Source organism: Rhincodon typus, chromosome 23 (assembly GCF_021869965.1).
Source record: "Rhincodon typus isolate 14 chromosome 23, sRhiTyp1.1, whole genome shotgun sequence".
Classification (NCBI taxonomy): domain Eukaryota; kingdom Metazoa; phylum Chordata; class Chondrichthyes; order Orectolobiformes; family Rhincodontidae; genus Rhincodon; species Rhincodon typus.
This window is the reverse complement of record NC_063354.1, coordinates 10,377,651-10,400,851: the sequence shown is the minus strand read 5'-3', so window position 1 is coordinate 10,400,851 and position 23,201 is coordinate 10,377,651. Positions and strand designations below refer to the sequence as shown.

Here is a 23,201-nt window from a genome sequence, read left to right as displayed (position 1 = left end):
AATTTCTGAAGAAGGGTCTAGGCCCGAAACGTCAGCTTTCCTGCTCCTCTGATGCTGCTTGGCCTGATGTGTTCATTCAGCTCTACACCTTGTTATCTCTCTCCCTCAACAGAGCAGTGCTGATTGAGCTGTGTATAGTCATGTTGAACTTGAAGTCATATCTTCAAATGTTGCTGCCAAAGAATAGATGAGAAATAGGAGGTGGGGGATGTGGGAGACAAGGAAAAATCCATAGGAAACTAAGGACTAAACAGCACAAATACCATCTGACAAGGTTTTTTTTTGTATTATCACCTTTCAAAAAGCCAATGCACCCAAAAACACTTTTTAGCCATCAATGCCAGCGAGTGTTTGAAGACATTGATCAGAGGCACATCGGGGAGCTGCATTCAGTGATCTCTATTGAAATAAAGTACATCACTGATACTTTAAATTCAATTAATTCTAGATCTAGCTGACAGCCAAGAGCGTCATACACAGAGTGAGAACTTAAAATGCTAGGAAATAACTCTGCTCTAACACAGTTAGTGAGACTATAAGAACATAATCTGGGTCTTCAATCACATCTGCAAATGTTTCAAGGGGAAAACTGATGATTCCAGGAACAATTTTCTACAATATGAAAGCTAGGTGAGCTTTCACACCTTGAATTTTCTTCAATGCTGTGATGTCTAGTTTCTTTCTCTTAGTAACATGACTTAAGATTTCAGTTACAGAAAACTGAGGATGTGCTCTTTCCTGGAAAATTTAGGCACTGAATGGTATGCAAGTGGCCATAAGACTCTATCTGCAATGCAACTTTAGCCTGACTTTGGTGCAACACCATGTTTTGCCTAAGGGTCCGAAGTGTATACTTATTATTGATATTGTTGATGCTGTTGCTATTATTGCAAACTGTGATGGAGGTGGAAATCCAATTAGAGGAATTCAAATATGGAGTTCCAGGAAAGAAAGCCAGATTTGAGTTGCAACAAAGGCTTTGGAGAGGGACAAAGGAACAGGAGTAGGCTACTCAGCCTGTCACACCTGCCTGCCATTCAATACGATCATGAATGATCAAGCACTTCAACGTCAGTTATTCATCTCATCTCCAAAACACTTTATGACACTTGTAATCAGAAACCTATCCATCTACAAGTACTGTGACCACAACAGCAGGTCAGAGCTCAGGAATTTTGCAGCGAGTAACTTACCTTCTGACTCCTCAACGTTGTACAAGACACAAGTCAGGAATGTGAAAGAATACTTCCCACTTGCCTGAATGAGCACACCTCCAACAGGGTGGTATGGTGGCTCAGTGGTTAGCATTGCTGCCTCACAGTGCCAGGGACCTGGGTTCAATTCCACCCTCAGGTGACTGTCTGTGTGGAGTTTGCACATTCTCCCTGTGTCTGCAAGGGTTTCCTCTGGGTGCTCTGGTTTCCTCCCACAGTCCAAAGAGGTACAGGGTAGGTGGATTAGCCATGCTACATTGCCCATGGTGTTCAGCAATGTGTAGTTTAGGTGGATTATGGGGGAATGGGCCTGGGTAGGATGCTCTGTGGGCTTGTTGGGCCAAAGGGCCTGTTTCCACATTGTATGGATTCTATGAATACTCAAGAAGTTTGACACCATGAGGACAAAGCAGCCCCTTTGTATGGCACCACATTCACTCCCACCATAACTGATGTTCAGTAGCAGTAGTGCGTACTATTTACAAGATGCATGCCAGAAATTTTACCAAGGCTTCTTCGACAGAACCTTTCAAACCTACGACCAGTTCCATCCGGAAAGACGAGAACAGCAGATACATGGAAACACCATCAGCCACAAGTTCACCTCCAAGCTACTTACCATCCTGATTTTGAAAGATATTGTCACTACTTCAGCATCACTCGGCCAAAATCCTGGAACTCCCTCCTTAGTGGCATTGTGAGTGTACCTATTGCAAATGGATTGCAGCAGTTCAAGACGGCAGCTAACCACCATTTTTTCAAGGGAACCTAGGGATAGGCAATAAGTGCTGGCCCAGCCAATGGCATCCACATTCCACGAATGAATTTAAAAAAAAACTATACCTTAAACATACTCAGAAACCTGAGCCTCCACACTTTCTGCGGCAGAGAATTCCCAAGGTTCAAAACCCTCTGACTAAAATTATTGCTCCACATCTCAGGTCTAGGTGGTATCCCCCTTATCTTGAAATTGTATCCCCTGTTATTAGACTCCCAGCTATGGGAAACATCTCTACCTTGCCTGTCCCTTTTAGGTGTTTTATAGATTTCAATGAGGTCACCTCTTATTCTTCGAAACTCTCGAGAATGCAGGACCAGCTTGCCCTGTTTTTCTTAATAGGATAGTGCTGCCATCCTAGGTACAAGTCTGGTGAACCTTTATAGCAATATCTCTCTCACTTAGTTTTCTATCATCTGCAAATGTGGAAATATTATATTTAGGGCTTTCCTCCAAATCATTGATATATATTGTACTGATACTTGTGGCACCCCACTAGTCATAGCCTGTCAATGTCAGAGACTCTTTATTCCAACTCTCTATTTTCCCTTATGCAATCCTTAATCCATGCCTTCCACTACTCCCTGACCCATGTGCTTTAATCTTTCAAATTGGCCTCCTGTAGGGGATTAAACGTCTTCTCAAAATCTAAGTACGTCCATCAGCTCTTATCAATTTTGTTAGTAACATTTTCAAAATTCTCCAAGTTCATCCCATGCTTTATGTTAAATTCTAGCATTTTCTCTGTTACTGATGTAAGCTTAACAGATCTATGCTTTCCGTTTTCTCTCTTGCTCCCTTCTTAAATGGTGGGGTGACATTTGCCACCTTCTGATCTGCAGGAATTATTCCAGAATCTATAGAATGTTGGAAGATTTATCCACTATCAATGTATCCACTATCTCTGTAGGTCCCTCCTTCAACACTCTGGGATAAAGACTGTCAGATCCTGAAGATTTATCAGCTTTCAGCCCCATTAATTTATCCAGTTGAATCTGCTTAATTGTACAAATTTCCTTCAGCTTCTCATTCTCCCTCATTACATCTTCCGCAGCAAAAATTGACTCAAAGTAGCCATTTAGGTTCTCTGCTACTTCAGTATTTCCTATTATAAATTCCTTTAGTTCCATCTTTAATGGATCCACCTTTGTTTTGGTGAAAACCTTTCCTTTTTAGATACCTTTAGAACCTTTTACAGTCCATTTATGTTTTTGCTAGATTGGTTTAATAGTCTATTCTCCCTAACAGCTTCTTGTTCATCCTTTGTTATATTCTATAAATCTCCCAATCCTCAGAATTACTGATAATTCTGGCAGCTCTGTAGGCTTTTTCTTTAAATCATACACAATATTGAACTTCATTTTTAACCATGTTTGGCTGTTATTTTTGGGATTTTTGCATCGTGAAGGAATGCATCGTTGCTGTAAGTGACACAATAGTTCTTTAAAGACTATCCATTGCCTATGTACAGTCATGCCTTTTAATGTATTTTCCCAATCCACCCCAATTTGTTCCTCATGCCTTCATAACTTCCCTCATTTAAATGCAACACCCCTGTCTTAGAGTAAATTACCTCACTTTCAAACAAAAGTGGTTAAGATGATACATGGGATACTTACCTTTATTAGCTAAACCATAGAGTTTAAAAACAGTGATTGCACTGGAGACAGTGCAGAGGAGATTTATCGGGATGTTGCCTGGACTGGTATGTTTTCATTATGCAGAGAGATTGAACAGACTGCGGTTGCTTTCCCTGGAACACAGAAGATTTATGGGCGATGTGATTGAGATGTATAAAACTATGAGGGGCATAGACAGGTTAGGCAGGAAGGAACTTTTTCCTTGGTGGAGGGATCAATAACCTGAGACATAGATGTAAGGTAAGGGGCAGGACATTTAGAGGAGATGCGAGGATTTCTTTTTTTCCACCCAGAGGTTTATGGAATCTGGCAATCACTGCCAGTAAGGGTGGTAGAGGCAGAAACCCCAATAACATTGAAGAAGTACTTAGATGTGCACTTGTAATGCCAAAGCACACAAGGATATGGACTAAGTGCTGCAAGTGAGATCAGTGATTGTTTGTGATTTGTGCAGGCTTGATGGGCCAATAGGCCTTTTTCTATGCTGTATAGACCTCTCTATCTCTAACGTAAAATAGAGGCAAGAGGTTTAAGATGAGATGGCAGTTTATAGGAATAGAAGGATTTTTTTTACAGAGCGAGGTGGCTGTAGAAAATTTGAAGAAGGAAACAGAGCATGAGGAAACAAAACTATCTAATATGGAAACATAGGAGAGAAAGTAGGGCATCAGCAATTTAATCAGAGTGATTTGTAGAAGAAGAAGCTTGGTCCAGTGAAGCTTGGAGAGGACCTTGGACAGAAAGTAGAGGAAAATGCAGTTCAGGGCTATGTCATTGGGAATTCTTTGAGAAGTTTCATCCCTTGGGCCACAGGATGGGAGGGGAGTGGTAGAGGTCAGATGGTAGCTGATCAGTTAGCCTCAATCTTTATGGTGAAGAAGGTCACGAGCTCCTCACATTTAGCTGAGGCAAGAGAGAAGCAGACAAGGAGGAGGCTTTAGGGAAAATGATTTAGAGATAGTAGGAACTGCAGATGCTGGAGAATCTGAGATAACAAGGTGTAGAGCAGGATGAACACAGCAGGCCAAGCAGCATCAGAGGAGCAGGAAAGCTGACGTTTCGGGCCTAGACCCTTCTTCAGAAATGGGGGAGGGGAAGGGGATTCTGAAATAAATAAGGAGAGAGGGGGAGGCAGATAGCAGATGGACAAAGGAGAAGATAGGTGGAGAGGAGACAGACAGGTCAAAGAGGCGGAGGTGGAGCCAGTAAAGGGTAGTGTAGGTGGGGAGTTAGGGAGGGGATAGGTCAAGGGGACCAGATGAGGCTAGTAGGTAGGAGATGGGGGTGGGGCTTGAGGTTGGAGGAGGGGATATTTGGGAGGAAGGACTGGTTAGGGAGGCCTGGATAAGCTGGCCTGGTTTTGGGATGCAGTCAGGGGAGGGGAGATTGTGAAGTCCACATTGATACCATTGGGCTGCAGGGTTCCCAAGCGGAATATGAGGTGCTGTTCCTGCAACTTTGGGTGGCATCGTTGTGGCACTGCAGGAGGCCCAGGATGGACATGTCGTCTGAGGAATGGGAGGGGGAGTTGAAATGATTCGCGACTGGGAGGTGCAGTTGTTTTGTTCGAACTGAGCGTAGGTGTTCCGCAAAGCGGTCCCCAAGCCTCCGCTTGGTTTCCCTGATGTAGAGGAGGTCTGATTTAGAGAAAAAGAAACTAGGAATTATTTTTGCAATACAGAACAATCAAGCAGTTTTGCCAGACCAGAGCACGACCTGATAGTGCCTTATATGGTCTGACCAGCTGTACGCCGATCTGAGTATGCTATGTGAGGTTGTACAGGCTCTATTCATTATCAATTCAAACTAGTTTTATTATTTTCCAGCTTACTGCGGACTTATCAGAACCATAAAACGTACTTCCATGCTGTGATCGTTGGAATCCAGCTCAGAGTTGCACAGATCTGCCACACTTGTCTCCTCAATCTGCCCTCCCAGGCCAGTCAAATACGTTGTGCTATCCCTCTCAGTTTCAATGAAGTCCAGCTCAGATGGCCAGATGGCTGATTTGCAATGCAGCATTGGTTCAATTTCAGCACAGGCTGAGGTTATTATGAAGGCCTCTCCTTCTCAAGCTGTACTTTTGCCTGAGGCATGGTGACCCTCAGGTTAAACCACCACCAGTCCCCTCTCTCTCTCTAATGAGAGAGCAGCCCTGTGATCCAATGGAACTGCGGGTATTGAGCAATGTCAAATTGACTAAAACTTGTCTGTAGAGTGACAAGAACAATTCCTTTCGTATCAAAGCCTCGACAATGGGTCATGGGTATTAATAATTGCAGCAGTATTCATGTGCTTTGTGAGAGGGGAGCGTGGTGCAGCAAGTGGGGAGGATGGATATACAGCAGCTCAGGTGCTCAGCACACTGGAGCCTTGCAAATGTTCGCTTGTATTTTGTTCATTCCGGCAGAACCCCTCCCATTACTTCTGTTAGTAATGATACAGAACTCGATGAAATGGCGAGGCTGGAAATTAACGCCTTGCTGGTTTCACCTTGAATTTTCCTTAAGTTTATTTTTAGAAATATTTCAGGAAGTGAATTCAATTGCTGTTGTTTAAAGATAAAAAGTTGTGCCCAGCCTGTAGAAAAGGTTAATTTAAATGTGAAATTATGTTGAAAAGAGGTTGAACTCCAATATTTGAAGAGGGTCGACAGTTTCTACCCCGGAATATACTAGTTACATATATCTTTGGGACTCCCATTAATCTCTGGAGACCACCAACTATTTTCCTTCCTTTATCAATGAAAATGATTCTATTACAATGCATGGAATAAAATGGCATGAAAGTCCAGTTCCATTAATAACGTGGGGGTGCGGCACCGTGATCAGAAGATTTAAGGGGCACCGACACTGACAAACATTGTATTTTCTAAAATTCAGACAGTGTCCAGTCCCCACAGCCAGGTAATATTGTCGCCTGCAGGACACGCGGAGATGACCAAGGGCCGTTCTATCTGATGAGATATAACCCATAGAAATGTTTCAATAATCGATCGATCGTAATGCCTGATCAAGTTACAATCTGTATGAAATATAACTGCTCCACAATGTTTCCTACCTTCGCAAATTCTCCAGAGTCCAGAATGGGAATTTAAATCTTCCCAATGCTCCCCATAGTAATATCTGGAGTTTGAGACGTCGATGATGTACCAATAATCCGTACCAATCGCTACCGCCAGGAACACAAAACTTAAAAGACCCGTTAAACCGGCCGTCACGCACACAGTTCCAACCGACATCTTATTCCAAATATCGCTCATTGTGCCAGGCAAGGTTATTTTATTGCGTTGAATCCTCTCCTTTCGGCATTTTCCTGTCCGCTGACAGTGCTCACACAGCCACCTTCGTCAGTGTGAATTTCCTTCTGTGCGACTGCTTTTCTGATGGCAGAGGTGCAGCGAGATGAGAAATGAAACCAACGCTTTAAAGGCGAGAAACGAGAGAGATTGAACATGCAACTTGGTCCTTTGAGCCAAGGGAAGGAAGAAAGTGACAGGGACAGCTGGTTAGATGGCCTTGCTCTTGGTCCAGGGGCGGGGTAGGAAAGATAACTTCATGGAAAGCGACTTTCAGAAAATGGTTCACAGTTTTAAAAAAAAATTTCATTCCAGGACGATCCTACAGCAGTAAGCAGATTTTAATGAGACCAGAGCACGAAAAATAATGCTTTCTGTGCTCCAACTCTATTGCTTGGTCTTTAGTTCTGATAAAGAGTTGTCAGACTCGAAACGTTAACTGTTTTCGGCTCTCAGATGCTGCCTGAACTGCCGAGTATCTTCAACAATTTGTTTTTGTTTCAGCTCTATTCTATTCTGCGAATAAAGTGCGGAGGCTGTGTTCATTATCCATCCAAACCAATATCCCCTCAACTTCTCATCTTTGGTCTTTGTTTAACCGAGCGATATTTGGCCCCCATTGTAAATGGTACTCTTCAGCATATCGACATCGACTTCCAAGACTTGGCTACTTAAAATAAGCCAAAATTCTTGGATATTACAGCTAAGTAGTATTAACATTGGTCCACGTTTTAAAACAAATTATCATATCCAGGGTGGCCGTTTCAGTTCTATAAAGCTTAATGGCCACCAGAGAATTCCATTTATTTCTAATGGCCTTCTTCCTGCTGGTTACCTTTACATTCTCAGTCCTCATAAGTTCAGTACAATAGAGTACACAGTGATCAGCTGTGGTGGCGATTCTTTCCTCGTGTCCTCTTCCACAACATTTTGGCACTAATATCAAAAGTTAATGAAAATTACTGCGGGTGCTGGGATAAAAGCGGGGTGCTAGAGAAGGTCAGCTGGTCCCGCAGTATCGTCGATGGAGAGAGAAACAAAGAGAACGTTTCAGACTCGGGAGTCGAAACGATAACTTTGTTTTGCTCTCCATAGATGCAGCAGCCATACTTGGAAATTTCTCCAGCACTTTCTGCTTTTAATATCAACTTCTATTTCATTTTGAACAGTACGCCATGCAGAAGGTATAACTTCAGTCAACTCTAAATTGATTAGAAAATTATCAATGGTCATAGCTTTTTCACTCTTATAACCCCCAACAAACACATCAAGCCGATCAGAGTCGACTGGGACAAAAAAAACAGTTCGTTTTGATGGTGCTGTTATACATGACCAGAACAGCAGCAGCAGTCCCAACACCAAGGAGTGGTGAAATATATAACATCCGCGGCGATCATCAGGCAGTTGTCTCACGCGAAACAATCAAATTATGGTTTTTAAGAATGAAAATCTCTGCAGCTAAACAAGTCCTGGAACAGTTACTGAGTTTTAGGAGTGCGACAGATCCATCAAATAACTGTCATAGGTTTTATTTTTGTCAGGATTGGCATCTGGTAAGGATTTCCTGCTGGAGTAAATGTACCACAAAATACACAATTAAGTTATGGAGTCATACAACACGGAAACAAACTCTTCAGTCCAACTAGTCCACGCCAACCGTACTCCCAAATTAAACTAGTTCCACGTGCCTGTGCTTGGCCCATATCCCTCCAACCATTTCTTATTCATTAACTTATCCAAATGTCACTGTACCTACATCCATTTCCTCTGGAAGTTCATTCCACAAGCTAACCATTCCGTGTAAGAAAAAGTTGCCCCGATGTCTTTAAATAATTTACCTCTCACCTATAAAAATATGCCCCTAGCCTCCAAAACCCTCACACTAGGGAAAAGACACTTGCCATTCATCTTAGCTATACCTCTCATAATTTTATAAATCTCTACAAGGTCAACCCTCAACATCCTACACCCTAGTGAAAGAAGTCCCTGTCTATTCAGCCTCACTTTCTAACTCAAACCCTCCATTCCCGGCAACATCCTGATAAATCTTTTCTGAACCCTCTCCAGCTTAATAATAACCTTGCTGTGAGGGGGTGATGAGAACTGCACACAGTACCCCAGAAGAGGCCTCACCAACATCCTGTACAATTTCAACATGAGGCTCCAACTTCTATACTCAAAGGTCTGAGCAATGAACGTAAGCATGCTAAATGCCTTCTTAACCACTCTGCCTACATGGGATGTAAGCTTCAAAGAATTATGTACCTGAGCCCCTGGGTCTCTGTTCTACGCTAGCCAAGGCCCTACTTTTAATTATATAAATCCTGCCTTTGTTTGTTTTACCAAAATGCAACACCTCACATTTATCCAAATTAAACTTCATCTATCACTCCTCAGCCCATTGACCCAGTTGATCAAGATCTCTTAGCAATCTTAGATAACCTTCTTCACTGTCCACTATACCACCAATTTTGGTGTCATCCGCAAACTTGCTAACCATGCCTTCTATATTCTCATCTAAATCATTTATACAAACGATAAAAAAAAGTGAGTCCAGCAACCCTGCTGGGGCTTTTGGACCCAAAGTGGACCCTGTTGAACACCGCTGGTAACAGGCCTCCAGTACTAAAAACAACCCTCCACCACCACCCTCTGTCTTCTACCATTACGCCAATTTTGTATCTAATTGGCAAGCTCACCCTGAATCCTATGCAATCTAACTTCACCAATTAGTCTATCACGTTGAACCTTGTCAAAGGCTTTACTAAAGTTTAAGTAAACAATATCTACTACTCTACCATCAATCTTCTTGGATACTCAAAAATCTTAATCACGTTTGAGAGACACAATTTCCCTTGCACAAAACCATACCGACTATCCCTAATTATTCTTTGCGTCTCCAAATGCATGTAAATACTATCTTACAGAATCACCTCCAACAACTTACCCACCAGCATAATCAGACTCACAGGTCTACAGTTCCCAGGATTCTCCTTACATCCCTCCTTAAACAAAGGCATAATATTAGAAACTCTCCAGTCAACCGGCACCTCACCTGTAGTTATAGATTATGCAAATATTTCTTCAAGTTTTCTTTCTAATTTACCATCATGTTCTGGGATATGTTAGATCAGGTCCTGGAGATTTATCCACTGTATTTTCTGAGACTTCCAGAACTTCATCTTCTGTAACGCAAAGTGTTTTCAAAATATCAATATTAATTTTCCTGAGTTCTCTGGCCTCTATTTCTTTCTCCACAGTAAAAACTGACAAAATATTCATTTAATATCTCTCCAGAGGCTCAACACAAAGATGACTTCTTTGATCTTTAAAGCAACCCCACTCTCTCTCTAGTTGTTCTCTTAATCTTAATTACTTGCAGAATCTCTTTGGATTGTCATTAACCTTATCTGCATAGGCTGTCTCATATCCTCTCTTTGCCTTCCTGATCTCCCCTTTAAGGATGGCTCTGCACTCTTTATACTGTTCAAGAGATAGAAGTTATTAATACATAGCCTAAAAAGAGATGCTACGGGTTTGATGGACCAAATGTCGACAATCTATGCTGTAATAACTCTACACAGAAATCTCTAACCTTAGAAAGTCAGTCTTAAAAATCATCCTCAACTCGGATGACAACGTTAGGGATAGAGCAACAGCTTTGTCAGCCAGGTTGTTACCGTTTCAATTCAGTAATCCAAAAATGAATCCATGTGTTGGGTAAATCCTGACCATCAAGATAGGTGCAAGTGACTGTCAATTACATTGGGGAAAAAAAAAGTAATGATCAAAACAGAAACATCAAAAAGGTACTTTCATACTCATTTTCTTCATATGCTAAGATTTAAGCAGTAGGATTCATTGTAAATGAATCTAGAGGTTTATAAAATTATGAGGTATAGCTAAGATGAATGGCAAGTATCTTTCCAGTAAATTCATTGATTAAATGATACAAAGAATCTAGAAATAACATCAACATTTGTGGTGGCTTAAAGTGGTGGTCAGTTAAAGTCAGCAGTGACAACTGCACTTACAATAGTCTTCCCAATGTCAAAAGCAACTTTTTATTTTAAACAGATGTGTGTTCACAGAAACATACATAATTTATGCTCAACCTCAACTATATGACATTATTTACACAAGTGGAGGGTCAGTTATTCAAGTCAGCATGAGCCTGAGTATTTTTAAACTCACAACCAATCAATAACAGAAGTGGTGTCCAAGAAAGTGCATAATCCTGTTCATTCAAGATGGAAAATTCCTGTTATCATTTTTCCCAGTGACTAAGATGTACCATTCATAAATCAACAAGACAGATACAATTTTTGCAAAGCACAGCACTTCTCAAAATGGCAAATTTGAATTCCATTAACTAATATCCCATTTGCAAAAGAAAATAGGTATCACAATGAAACTGCAGGTTTCCATTTTGTTATTTCTGTCCTACACATCTAGTTCCATACTTGTATTTCAAATATTGTGATCAAATTTCTCTGACATTTCTGATCCATTTCCTTGCATTCATCTTCAGGTTGAAAAGAAATCTGATTATACAGAACTGGCTACCTCTTGGCATACACATTAAAGATACAACTCAAAAGACTAGGTATTAGAAAAGTACCAAGAGAGAAAGAAATAACCAGTCGGTGTTTTGGATCTTGGCTGTCAAAACATATTGCATTCAATTCCATGGAATAAAGCTTTGTGAATTTATGGTAAAAAGAAATCTAAGGGATGACAAACATCCAATTTCTAGAAAGGCATCTGTCACTAATGAAGTTGTTAGAGCCAATTCTTTAAAAGGTATTTCACCCCTCCTCAAAGCATTATCACAACTAAACTACACTTTTAAAAGGTACAAGCAGTCCTATAAACTCATTCAAATTGTCATTTTCTACAGCAGTCTAGACGGCTATTCACAGAATACATCAAATTAAAACAAAAAAAAACAAAAGAACTGCGGATGCTGGAAATCAGAAACAAAACCAGTAATTGCTAAAAAAATCTCAGCAAGTCTGGCAGCATTTGTGGAGAGAAATCAGAATTAACATTGAGTCCAGTGACCCTTCTTTCAGAACTCCACAGAATACATCAGTTTGGCCAAATCGTGCCTCCAGCTGCCAGCTAATATACATCTCCTTTAACAATCACTGACAGCTTCTTTGTCCCCCCACCTGCCTAGCTCAAGTTGGTGAACTCAATTGTAGTTATTTAAGGGGCATAGTAACAATGTTACTGGATTAATAATTTAGAGATTTAGACTAATGCTCAGGGAAAAAAAAAAGTAAAGCCAACTATACCTGGTGGGAATCTGAATACAATTAAATAAATCTGGAATAAAAGGCTAACAGTGCTTCCCAAACATTTTCCAACTCTAACCCCATTTTGAGGATTAAAAATTCTCTCAACTCCTCAGTCAGAACTGAGACTATGGGGTAGGAGGGCTGTGAAAGCAGGGAGCTTAAGAATGAGAAGAGTGCTACTATATCTGAGTCGCAGTTCCATGATAGCCAATGCTGCCTCAAAGCTCAAGACCCAAACATTTCAGTTTGTGACCCCATTTGGGGTCCCAAATCACATTTTGGGAATCTCTGAATTAACTGCAATGGTTAACTATGATACAACCAGATGGTTCTAAAAACCCATCTGATTCATAATGTTCTTCAGGTGAAGGAAATCTACCGCCCTCACTTGCTGTAGATTTTGTGGCACAATAATAGTGTCACTAACTCTGAGCAAGGAGCTTGGGTTTGCATCCCAGCTGCCCCAGAGGTGGGTCATAACATTCATGGGCAGGTTGATTTTTTAAAAACAAAAAATGCTCTAGGTTATGCATGATTCCAGACTCAAAAAAGCAATTGTTGACTCTCAACTTCCCTCACAATACGAACTAGCAAACCTTCTTGGGCAGTTGGGGATTGGGAGTAAATGCTATAATAAATGGATTCATGTAGTCAATCTTGCATTATGCAGGAATCCTGCGATAACAAATGCTAAAGTGAATTGTAGAATGAAAGTAGAAGAAGCTTGAACTAACCTGTTAAGCACGCACAATTTGCAGCACAAATACAACTTGAAACAGGACTAAGACCACACAACACACTACCCTACTCTATTATCAAATGAGATCGTGACTGAACTTCATCAAAGCCACTTCCCTAGCTAATCCTCATACCCCTCAAACCACTTGGTGGCCAAGAATCCATCTATTTCAGACATGGAAATACTAATCAAATTGACATTCACATCATTCTGGAGTAGAGAATGTCAAGGATTCACATTCCTTAGAGGAGAAGTTACTCATCTCCACATACAAATACTATAGAGCCAGCCCCTTTATCTGTAGACTATGGCCCACAACTGTAGGCTCTATTTCCATGGAAAACAACCTTTCAGAATCCATTATTTTTCATTGAGGTTTTCAATATTTTTGCTCATGAAACAATATCTTGCCAAAGTGAAAGGGTGGTGGTTCTCTTCAACTTTACTCACTGTAAGCTATTTACAATTTTTCCTGACAATTGCAGTCAGTGTTACAATTTTAATAGCAGTTATGATTGAGTTGTACATTTTGTTCATTAGTATCAGCTCATTAGGTTTCAAAAATAGCAGCCAGAAATGGCCATGTCTTACAAAACAGGATGTTCAATTAAGTCTGATTTAACAGACTGCACAAGGGTGTATTAAGACTTCTAATGGTTAACTGTCTCCCAGTCACTTGTAGCTCATAAAAACTTTTTCAATGGAAACAAACAAGCCAGCTTCAGCCTTTGACCTGTAGAGTAGAAAAGCAAATGCTAGGTAGGATCTTAGCACTGTATTGCATACTTAGCTGCCCTCGAGAGATTCTGTTAGCCACCATGAGCCACCCATGTGGATTTCTCGCTCTCTTTCCTCAATTTAATAGGCCAAAGTTGATGGGGTAAAAAGCTTCATCAGTTAATATTATTATTTTTAATTTGTCTTTGAAAAATAACTTCATTTGGATGGATCTTGAAACTCAATATTGACTACATTGTCAACCATTTTCCTCTATAGCTACACTGGAAGAACATTTTTTCTTTATTCTTTCCAGGATGGGTACAACATTGTTGTTTCTAATGCCTGATTGCCCTTCAATTGAGCATTTTGCTAGGCCCATTTTCAAAGAATAGTTAAAAGTCAACCACTTTGCTGTGACTCTGGAGTCATATGTAGGCTGGACCAACTGAGGCTAGCAGATTTCCATTTAGTAAGCTAAATAGGATTTTACAACAAATATAATGTCTTGCTTTAATTGCTTTTGCTTTGCTGAAATCTACCCAGTAATTTTTAAGATACTGTTAGAGTTTGATTTAGTGTAATTTATGTTTCAGATTTGTGGCTTTTGGGATTAGTGATCAGAACATCAGCAGCGTTCTTCGTCATGTAGCTGTAGATGTTGGAGGTGAAACACAAGCATCCAGATAACGTACATGGTCTTCACCTGAAAGTCCACTTATAATAATTAGAAAGGGAACTTGAAAGCATTTAAAGGAATGCAAACAGAAAAATAGCAGAAAGCTCCAACTGATATAATTTTGATACCGCACTTGTTTATTAAATTGCAATGTATTTCTTTAATTGGACTACTGTAGCAGTCTTTTACACAGTAGTTTATGCAGTTTTCCTGAACCTAACTCTGTCACCAAAAAAAAAATGGAAGCCACTTCTGAAGAAGGGTCACTGGACCCAAAACGTTAACTCTGATTTCATAGAATCCCTACAGTGTGGAAACAGGCCCTTCAGCCCAACAAGTCCACACCAACCATAGGAGCATCCCACCCAGACGCATCCCCCTGTAACCCACTTAATCTATACATCCCTGAACACTATGGGCAATTTAGCACAGCCAATCCACCTAGCTTGTACATCTTTGGACTGTGGGAGGAAACCCACACAGACACGGGGAGAATGTGCAAACTCCTCACAGTCGCCCGAGGGTGGAATTGAACCTGGATCCCTGGCGCTGTGAGGCAGCAGTGCTAACCACCGAGCCACCATGCCGCCACTAACTCTGATTTCTTTCCATAGATGCTCCAGATCCTGCTGAGACTGTCCAGCAATTTCTTTTTTAAATATAGAAGCCATACAGGAATTTGGTTTTGGTCAGTTAATCTATTATAGGGCAATTTAACTTTTTTGTTTCCAGAGTATGGATTGCAGCCAACAGCATACAATCAGCTAAACGGCCCACTTCTGCTTCTAAATCATATCCTCATAAATGCATCAGTCACATCCTTGTCAAAGCAACACATTAAAACTTTTTTATTTTGTGGTAAAGTTACATGATAAAATCACTGCACCTATCATAATGCAGTTACCAGAATGCTCCAGGCAGGCCCCAACATACGAATGCTTGTACTTATGAACAAGATCCCATACAGGAGTGTATTAATTTTAAAGATCCAACATGCAAATGTTTCCTCATACTTACAACCAGCTATTTTACATTTTAGTCGATTGTGTTCCAACTTACACACAAATGGACAAACATACACAAGAACAGACCCATTCGTAACCCCAGGACTGCCTGAATAATCCAAGTGAAATAACATAAAAGAATACCTGACAGAGAATATAATATTAAGGAATAGTAGACCATTTAGCTGCTCTAGGCTGTTCCAACTTTCAGTTAGAACATTGCTGATCAAGATCCTGACTCCACGTACTCACTTTGTCCCACATGTGTTGGCTCTTACGCAACAACAAAAAAGGGAGGGAGTTTTCAATTGTTTTATTTAATTTCAAAAACATTTGAATCAGTGTCTTCTTAACAATCTCAGCATTTAGTCCACTGTTATTTAAAGATTGAATCATCACATATAAAAACAGATGGATAAAGTGACTTTGACAAGGACAATTGTGCCATAATTTAGGATGGTGCCATGAGTTACCAAATCACCATTTCTGGGAAGAAAAATAATCATGCATTTCAATTAATTCCTGAATCAAACACAGCCAAGACTGTCTAGGCTGTAAGTAGAGTCAAGTATGTCTGTGCTTTAACTGTTGCAGTCACTTTTAAAAAAATACTATTCACAGATGTTATCACACACCTCTGGAGAAGGTAGGACTTGAGCCTGGACTTGCAAAGGCAGGGATTCTACCACTGCAAACTTTTTACTGGCCCACACAGGGATCGAATCTGCGACCTTGGCATTATTAGTACAACACTCTAACCAACTCAGCTAACGAGCCACACAGTCAGACAATAAGACTGAGTTATCATCAATTACACCTGCAAATGTTTAAATCATTCTTTTGTCAACCACAGTACAGGCCTGCAACACTTATAGCTCTTTACGCATCAAGCCAAGTTCCTTGTCAAGCATGCTGAAAATAGTTGATTCAATTGAAAATTCAGGAATAGACCCACTCACGATGTAAATACAGTATGTTTACAAAAATTAGACCATTAATGCATTAAGATCCAAAACAGTCAAGTCATCCATATTGAGTGCAAGTCTACTATATTCTACAAGACAATAGATCCTAAAATGACTGATCAATAGCTAGATACTTTTGCACTGGACAAGTGTAACAGTATTAAGCGGTGATATAAATGTAAATTGAAGATAAATGTATAAAGTGAAAAAGCCATCACCCCAAAAGTGAATCCTATCCTTCTGGAACATTTCTTTCTTAAGCCTCTTAACATTTCCACTCGTAGCAATGACCTGACTTGATAACAATACAATGAGATTACTTTAACCAGAATAGGAAAAGAAAATCAAGATCTAAATACTTTAGTCAAATCTAACAAGAAATCACTTATCTAGTCATTTTACATGGAACATCCCAGAAGGTAACAGACAATTCTAAAAGTATGCTGTACAATACATAGCCATAATCCTCAATTTGAGGATTCTTTCAAAAGCTCAAATGAGTTAATCAGATTTTTCTCTGGAAAAGCACTTTTTTATAAAAGAATATCTTGCATCACTAGCAATCTTTAGTAACAAAGTCTTCTATTGTGCTTCTTGTAACTTTTGCCTCTTGCTCAAACGACTCAATTCTCTCGGTGACTTGTTTCTTCTGAAAAAAGTAAACAAAAGTCCATTCTTTACCATTTTAGGCATTTCAAATTCTTCCTTCATCTGTTAACAGCACATTCCCCCACCTTTTTACAAATAAATTTTATAACTTACAACACAATTCATACAGAGTCTATACACAAAAATGGGACAGGTGGTGGTGATGGTTGGAAAAAAAAACAACTGGCCAAAACTAATTTGAATTGTACAGAATTTTGTAGAAAAGTTACATCGTCATCTGTTTTGTACTTTTAAAAAAGCAAAATTGAGAGCAAGAGCTCAATGCTAACGACTGGTTCAATATATAATTTCTAAATTATAGCTCATTCAAGTATTCTAAACAGTATCAAAAATTATAGTGATAGCAACATTATCAACAATGGTCAACCCCAACTTTTTTTTTAAACCAAACATTGCATGTCTATTGGTCATTTGTTATTACTTCAAAAGGCAACAATTTACTGAACAATTCATATTTTGGTGCAGGAAATGTACAAAATGAACAGTAGGTTGCACCAAAGAAAGTCAAGCGAGTAAAGCAGATTATTTTGCTCAAAGGGCTCTCCCCTTCTTTACTACAAAGACAGTAATTGGTTATTGGTATAGGCAGTAATGCAAAGTTGAGACAATCACATCAGTCAAAATCTTACTAGATGAGGCAGCAGGCTAAATGGGCTGGCTGACTGGCTGACTTGTTCCTAATTAGTCTTTAAGAACAGAGTATTGGATATAAATGTGGGACTTATTTTTTTCTTTATTCATTCACGGGATGAGGGCATTGCTGGCCAGGCAGCATTTATTACCCATCTCTAATTGCCCAGAAGGCAGTTAAGAGTCAATCACATTGCTGTGGATCTGGAGTCACATGTAGGCCAGACCAGGTAAGGTTGGCAGTTTCCTTCCCTAAAGGACATTAGTGAACCAGATGGGTTTTTCCAACAATCGGCAATGGGTTCATGGTCATCATTAGGCTCTTAATTCCAGATATTTATTGAAATCAAATTCCACCATCTGCCGTGGTGGGATTCGAATCCTGGTCCCCAAAACATTATCTGCTCTCTGGATTAACAGTCCAGCGATAATACCACTAGGCCATCTCAAACATACTTCCAGCAACTGATTCAAAAATAGCACTTCAGCATGCACCAACTATAGTACTGGGAGAAAGTCTCAAAAAAATAAAGACTGCCCGAGTAAACCTCATGCCTTTCTTCGACCTGTGGAGGAGTTTACCATAGAATAAACAATAGCAAGTTAAATGGACATGCGAACTAACCATGATATTCTTTACTCTCTCCTTGTCCAACTTGAGAAATTCTTCCGTTGTTAAATCTTCAAATTTCTTCTTCAACAGGATGAAAGCACACTTTGAAGAATGGCTTTGATGTTCAACTCTAGGAATGAATGTGAAAGTTAGATCGGTATCCTCTTATTGCACTTGCCCATTAAGTTCACTAGGCGTACAACTTGCAAAACAGCAAAGAATACCACCTGCTGAGGGATTAATGATTCTGCTATCTGAAGCTTATGTACAAGCATAAAAAGGTATCAAAAGAGTAATGGGATGTTTGCCTTTATTTCAAAGGGGCAGGAATTCAAAAATGATGTGATCATTCAGCTGTAACATTTGTTGTCCATATCTAGTTGGCCTCAAGAAGGCGGAAATGAACTGTCTTCTTGTACCGTTTCAGTCCATTTGCACCCACAATACCATTAGGGAGAGATTCCAGGATTTTGACCCAGCCGCACCAAAGGAACTGCAATACATTTCAAAGTCAGGACGGTGACAGACTTGGCAGAAGAACTTGCAGGCAGCATGTTGACATTGTACCTGCTACTAGTCTTGTCCTTCATGATGATGGCGGTCATGATTTTGGAAGATAATGTCTAAGGTGTCCTGGTGATTTTCTGCAGTGCATTTTGTTGATGGCATACACTGCTGCTACTAAGCGTTGGTGTTGAAAAGCAGTGAATGCTTATGGACGTGATGTCAATCAAGCAGGCTGTCGTGTCCTGGACTGCGTCAAGCTTCGCACACTGTTGGAGATGTGCTCATCCAGGCAAGTGGGGATTATTTCAACACACTCCTGACTCTTGTACGTTGTAGATGTTGGGCAAGCTTTGGGGAGTCAGAAGGTTGGTTGCTTGCTAGTTTCTACCTTGGTCTTGTAGCTGCACTATTTATATGCCTAGGCCAGTTCAGTTTCTAGTTAATGGTAACCTCCAGGAATTGATAGTGAGAGGACTGAGTGATAGCAACGCTGTTGAATATCATGGGGAAAATGGTTAGATTCTAGTTAGAGCTGGTAATTACCTGGTACTTTTGTGGTATGTATGGAGGTTGCTTACCATTTGGCAGTCAAGCATGGATATTGTGCAGATCTTGCTGCATTTGGACATGGACTGCTTCAGCATTTACGAAACCCCGAACTGTGCTGAACACTGTGCAATCATCAGTGAATATTCCCACTTCTGACTTTATAATGGACGAAATGTCATTGAAGTAGCTGAAGACGTTTGAGCCTAAGACACTACCCTGAGGAACTCATGTAGACATGTCCTGGTGCTGAAATGATTGTCCACCATTAACCATAACCAGAAATAGTAGGAACTGCCGATGCTGGAGTCTGAGATAACAAGGTGTGGAGCTGGATGAACACAGCACCTGGTCTGCTGTGTTCATCCAGCTCCACACCTTATTAACCATAACCATCTTTCTTTGTGCTATCTCTGTAGTTTCATTCTTTTGTCCATGTTTAAAACAGGCTGCAACATGCTAAGTATTTGAACTTAAGATGAGTTGGGCAAGTGGCTTCAGTAAAATGTCATCAACTGAAGTGCTATTGCAGTTTTACTCTCCACAAACCAGCTGAGTATTACCAGCATCTTTTGTTTTTATTCAAATATTTAACAGTATTGAATATGCCATGGTGGAAGATTTCATGCCCAAGAATTGATAGGAATGGTTTCTGTTCATGCACCTGCTATAGGAGGATGCTGGAATGGAGAGGGTTCAGAAAAGATTTACAAGGAAATTGCCAGGGTTGGAGGGTTTGAGCGATAGGGAGAGGCTGAATAGATTGAGACAATTTTCCCTAGAGCTTTGGAGGCTGAGGGGTGACCTTGTAGAGGTTTATAAAATCATGTGGGGCATGGACAGAGTAAACGGACAAGGTCCCTTCCCGGGGTGGAGGAGTCCAAAACTTGGGGGCATAGGTTTAAGGTGAGAGGGGAAAGATTTAAAAGGGACCTAAGGAGCAATCTTTTCACACAGAGGGTGGTGCATGTATGAAATGAGCTGCCAAAAGAAGTGCTACAATTACAACATTTGAAAGGCATCTGGACGGGTATGTGAATAGGAGGGGTTTAGAGGGATAGGGGCCAAATCCTAGATTTATTTAGGATATCTGGTCGGCATAGATGAGTTGGACCAAAGGGTCTGTTTCTGCGCTGTATATATCTATGACTCTCTAAGCTTGGAAAGGCAGTAAATCAGAATGCTGTAACCAGGTTCCACTTGTAATACCAATTTACAGTGATAAAAGGATCTTAAGCTCATATTGTTGCAATGCAACATCATAACAAATGGAACTAAGTTTGAACATAGCAACCAATTCAACAATTTGGGAAGCACAAACATCCAATGCCAACAGCAGTACAGAAATCTAGAAAAGGATTGGAAAACCAAGTGTTTTAACAAAGCTAACCAATGTTTTAAGAAACCTCTGCACAAGTCTTAAGTCCACCATATTATGACTGGTCTAGACCTAATCATAAATATGAGCTTGGTGCTTTCGGAAAAAGACTATCAACAGCTTTGAAATTAGGTTCTTAAGAAGGATCCTCACAGGTAAGTTGGTGGAGAAAAACTAATGAAAATGCATTGAATAAGGCCAAAAGAACAGGAGAACTCAAATAGCAAAGCATTAATTGGAGATCTTCAGAAATGTTACCCGTGCAGACAGCTGGAGAGACAAACTACTGGAAGACTGGTTTAAAATAACCCCAACAAGATTGTTAACTGCTGTCATGGAAAGTTTGGAGAAGCCATAGTTGCCTACATCTCTCAACAATTAGCACTAAAGCAATCAGAGTACATGGTAAGCATATCTTGAGGTAGAATGTTCATAGTAGCATCAGTAGCAAAATTGAACTTAAAATGGGCTTTACAGCCATTTTATTGCAGCCAGTGTTAGAAAAAAAAAGGTAAATCAGAGCAGTACATGTGTCACATTGAATCATAGGAAGAGGCCATTCGGCACATCAAGTCTGCACTGACTCTCTGAAGAGCATCCCAACCAGGCCCACACACCCCACCCCACATGGTGTTTTTACCATGGCTAACCCACCTAACTTGCACATCCCTGGACATTATGGAGCAACTTCTAGCATAGCCAATCCACCTAAGCTGTACATCTTTGGATTGAGAGACGAAACTGGAGCACGTGGAGGAAACCCACGCAGACACATGGAGAATGTACAAACTCCACACGGACAGCACCAGGAGACAGCAGTGTTAGCCACCGTGCTGCCTTACTGAGTGGTATCAATGCTGTTAAGTATTTTTCCATAATCCTCACACATTTCAGATTTGCTTTAAAATAATTCCTGCATCAGAGTTTGCAAAAATGGTTATGAAGTATAGGTTCTTAAACCGTGGTCACAACACCAATTGGATTCTCAAACAAAAAAAAATGAAGCCACTAGAACTTAAGTCGCATTAGACTCCATTCTTTGGTCTTTTCGTGGGAGTAGGAAGTAAACAAATTCCCCTCACTAAACGTTTGAATCAGTTGCAATGGCTATTAGTTAAAGTATAATATGCTGTAAAAATGAGTCTACATAAATACATCAGAGGCCTCCTGGAGCAGGTCCTCACAGCAGCAAATACCCAGAATTTTCATACTTATCTGATGTATCATATGTTGATCTATAATATGCAACCTTTAACAATTTATATACTGAATATTATTACACTGCTTAATATCTGTTTTGTTTTTGTTAGCATCTGGGGTTGCTTTAGTTTTTGAAGAATTAAAATGAATGACATTAGGAAGTGTTGCTGTTCCAAACACAGGGAAAATAAACAAACATCCAAACACTAGCAGACAAACATGCTGGGATTCAAGTACATAATTCATTACTTACAATGGTTCGTCTTGAGGTTCCCATCCTTCCAGCTCTTTGTAGCAAAAGAAGCACTGAGCAACATCAGGACCATTCTCACTTGGGGTGTGAATAAAACCTGCAGCAGCCATCTGAAAGTAATACGACAAGCTTCAGATCTAAAAAAATGCACATTAACTTTTTATAATTAATGCAAATTAATTTAATTTGGTAAGACCATAAGATGCAGGAGCAGAGGTGGACCATTCAGCCCATCCAGTCTGCACTGCCATTCAACGAGATCACTTTTTTTTCTTTATTCATTCACGGGATGAAGGCATTGCTGGCTAGGCAGCATTTATTACCCATCCCTAACTTCCCAGAGGGCAGTCAAAAATCAACCACATTGCTGTGGATCTGGAGTCACATGTAGGCCAGACCAAGTAAGGATGGCAGTTTCCTTCCCTAAAGGACATTAGTGAGCCAGATGGGTTTTTCCTGACAATCAGCAATGGCTTCACGGTCATCATTAGACTCTTAATTCCAGATATTTTATTGAATTCAAATTCCATCATCTGCCTTGGCAGGATTTGAACCGGGTCCCCAGAACATTATCTGTGTCTCGAGATTAACAGTCCAGCGATAATACCACTACACCATCGCCTCCCCTGTCTGATCTGATAATCCTTTTCCCATAAACCTTAATTCCCTTACCAATTAACATTACAGTCTCCAGCAAAGAATTCCATAAACTCACGACTTGAGAGATAAAACCAAGACAGGGAAAAGCTAAACAATCCATAATTTCACAAATGAGATTGAAAAATGGTCAGACTAGCCATTCCTGTATTTTCAGAATATGCACAGCAGGTTTTAAAAATTGTCAGAGATAGTAGGAACTGCAGATGCTGGAGAATCTGAGACAACAAGGTGCAGGGCTGGATGAACACAGCAGGCCAAGCAGCATCATAGGAGCAGAGAGGCTGACGTTTCGGGCCTAGACCCTTCATCAGAAAAGGGGGACGGACAGGTCAAGGGGGCGGGATGAGGTTGGTCGGTAGGAGATGCAGGTGCGGCTTGAGGTGGGAGGAGGGGATAGGTGGGAGGAAG

The 23,201-nt window shown here is 40.4% G+C and overlaps 2 protein-coding genes across 3 annotated transcripts in view; both read right to left on the bottom strand.

Moving 5' to 3' along the window:
* tmem235b (transmembrane protein 235b) overlaps positions 1 to 6,894 on the bottom strand; it is a 70,767-nt gene extending 63,873 nt beyond the window's left edge. The window contains exon 1 of the mRNA XM_048610676.1: positions 6,693 to 6,894. Coding sequence (XP_048466633.1) covers positions 6,693 to 6,894 — 202 coding nt within the window. The remainder of the gene's footprint in view (positions 1 to 6,692) is intronic.
* Positions 6,895 to 15,189: 8,295 nt separating this feature from the next.
* The window catches only part of birc5a (baculoviral IAP repeat containing 5a), a 19,854-nt gene continuing 11,842 nt past the window's right edge, over positions 15,190 to 23,201 (bottom strand). For both annotated transcript variants that reach the window (XM_048610674.1, XM_020537066.2), the window contains 3 exons: positions 22,134 to 22,243; positions 18,262 to 18,379; positions 15,190 to 16,986 (listed from right to left, as the gene is read on the bottom strand). In XM_048610674.1, the coding sequence (XP_048466631.1) occupies positions 16,894 to 16,986; positions 18,262 to 18,379; positions 22,134 to 22,243 (321 nt within the window). In that variant the 3' untranslated portion in view covers positions 15,190 to 16,893. The remainder of the gene's footprint in view (positions 16,987 to 18,261; positions 18,380 to 22,133; positions 22,244 to 23,201) is intronic.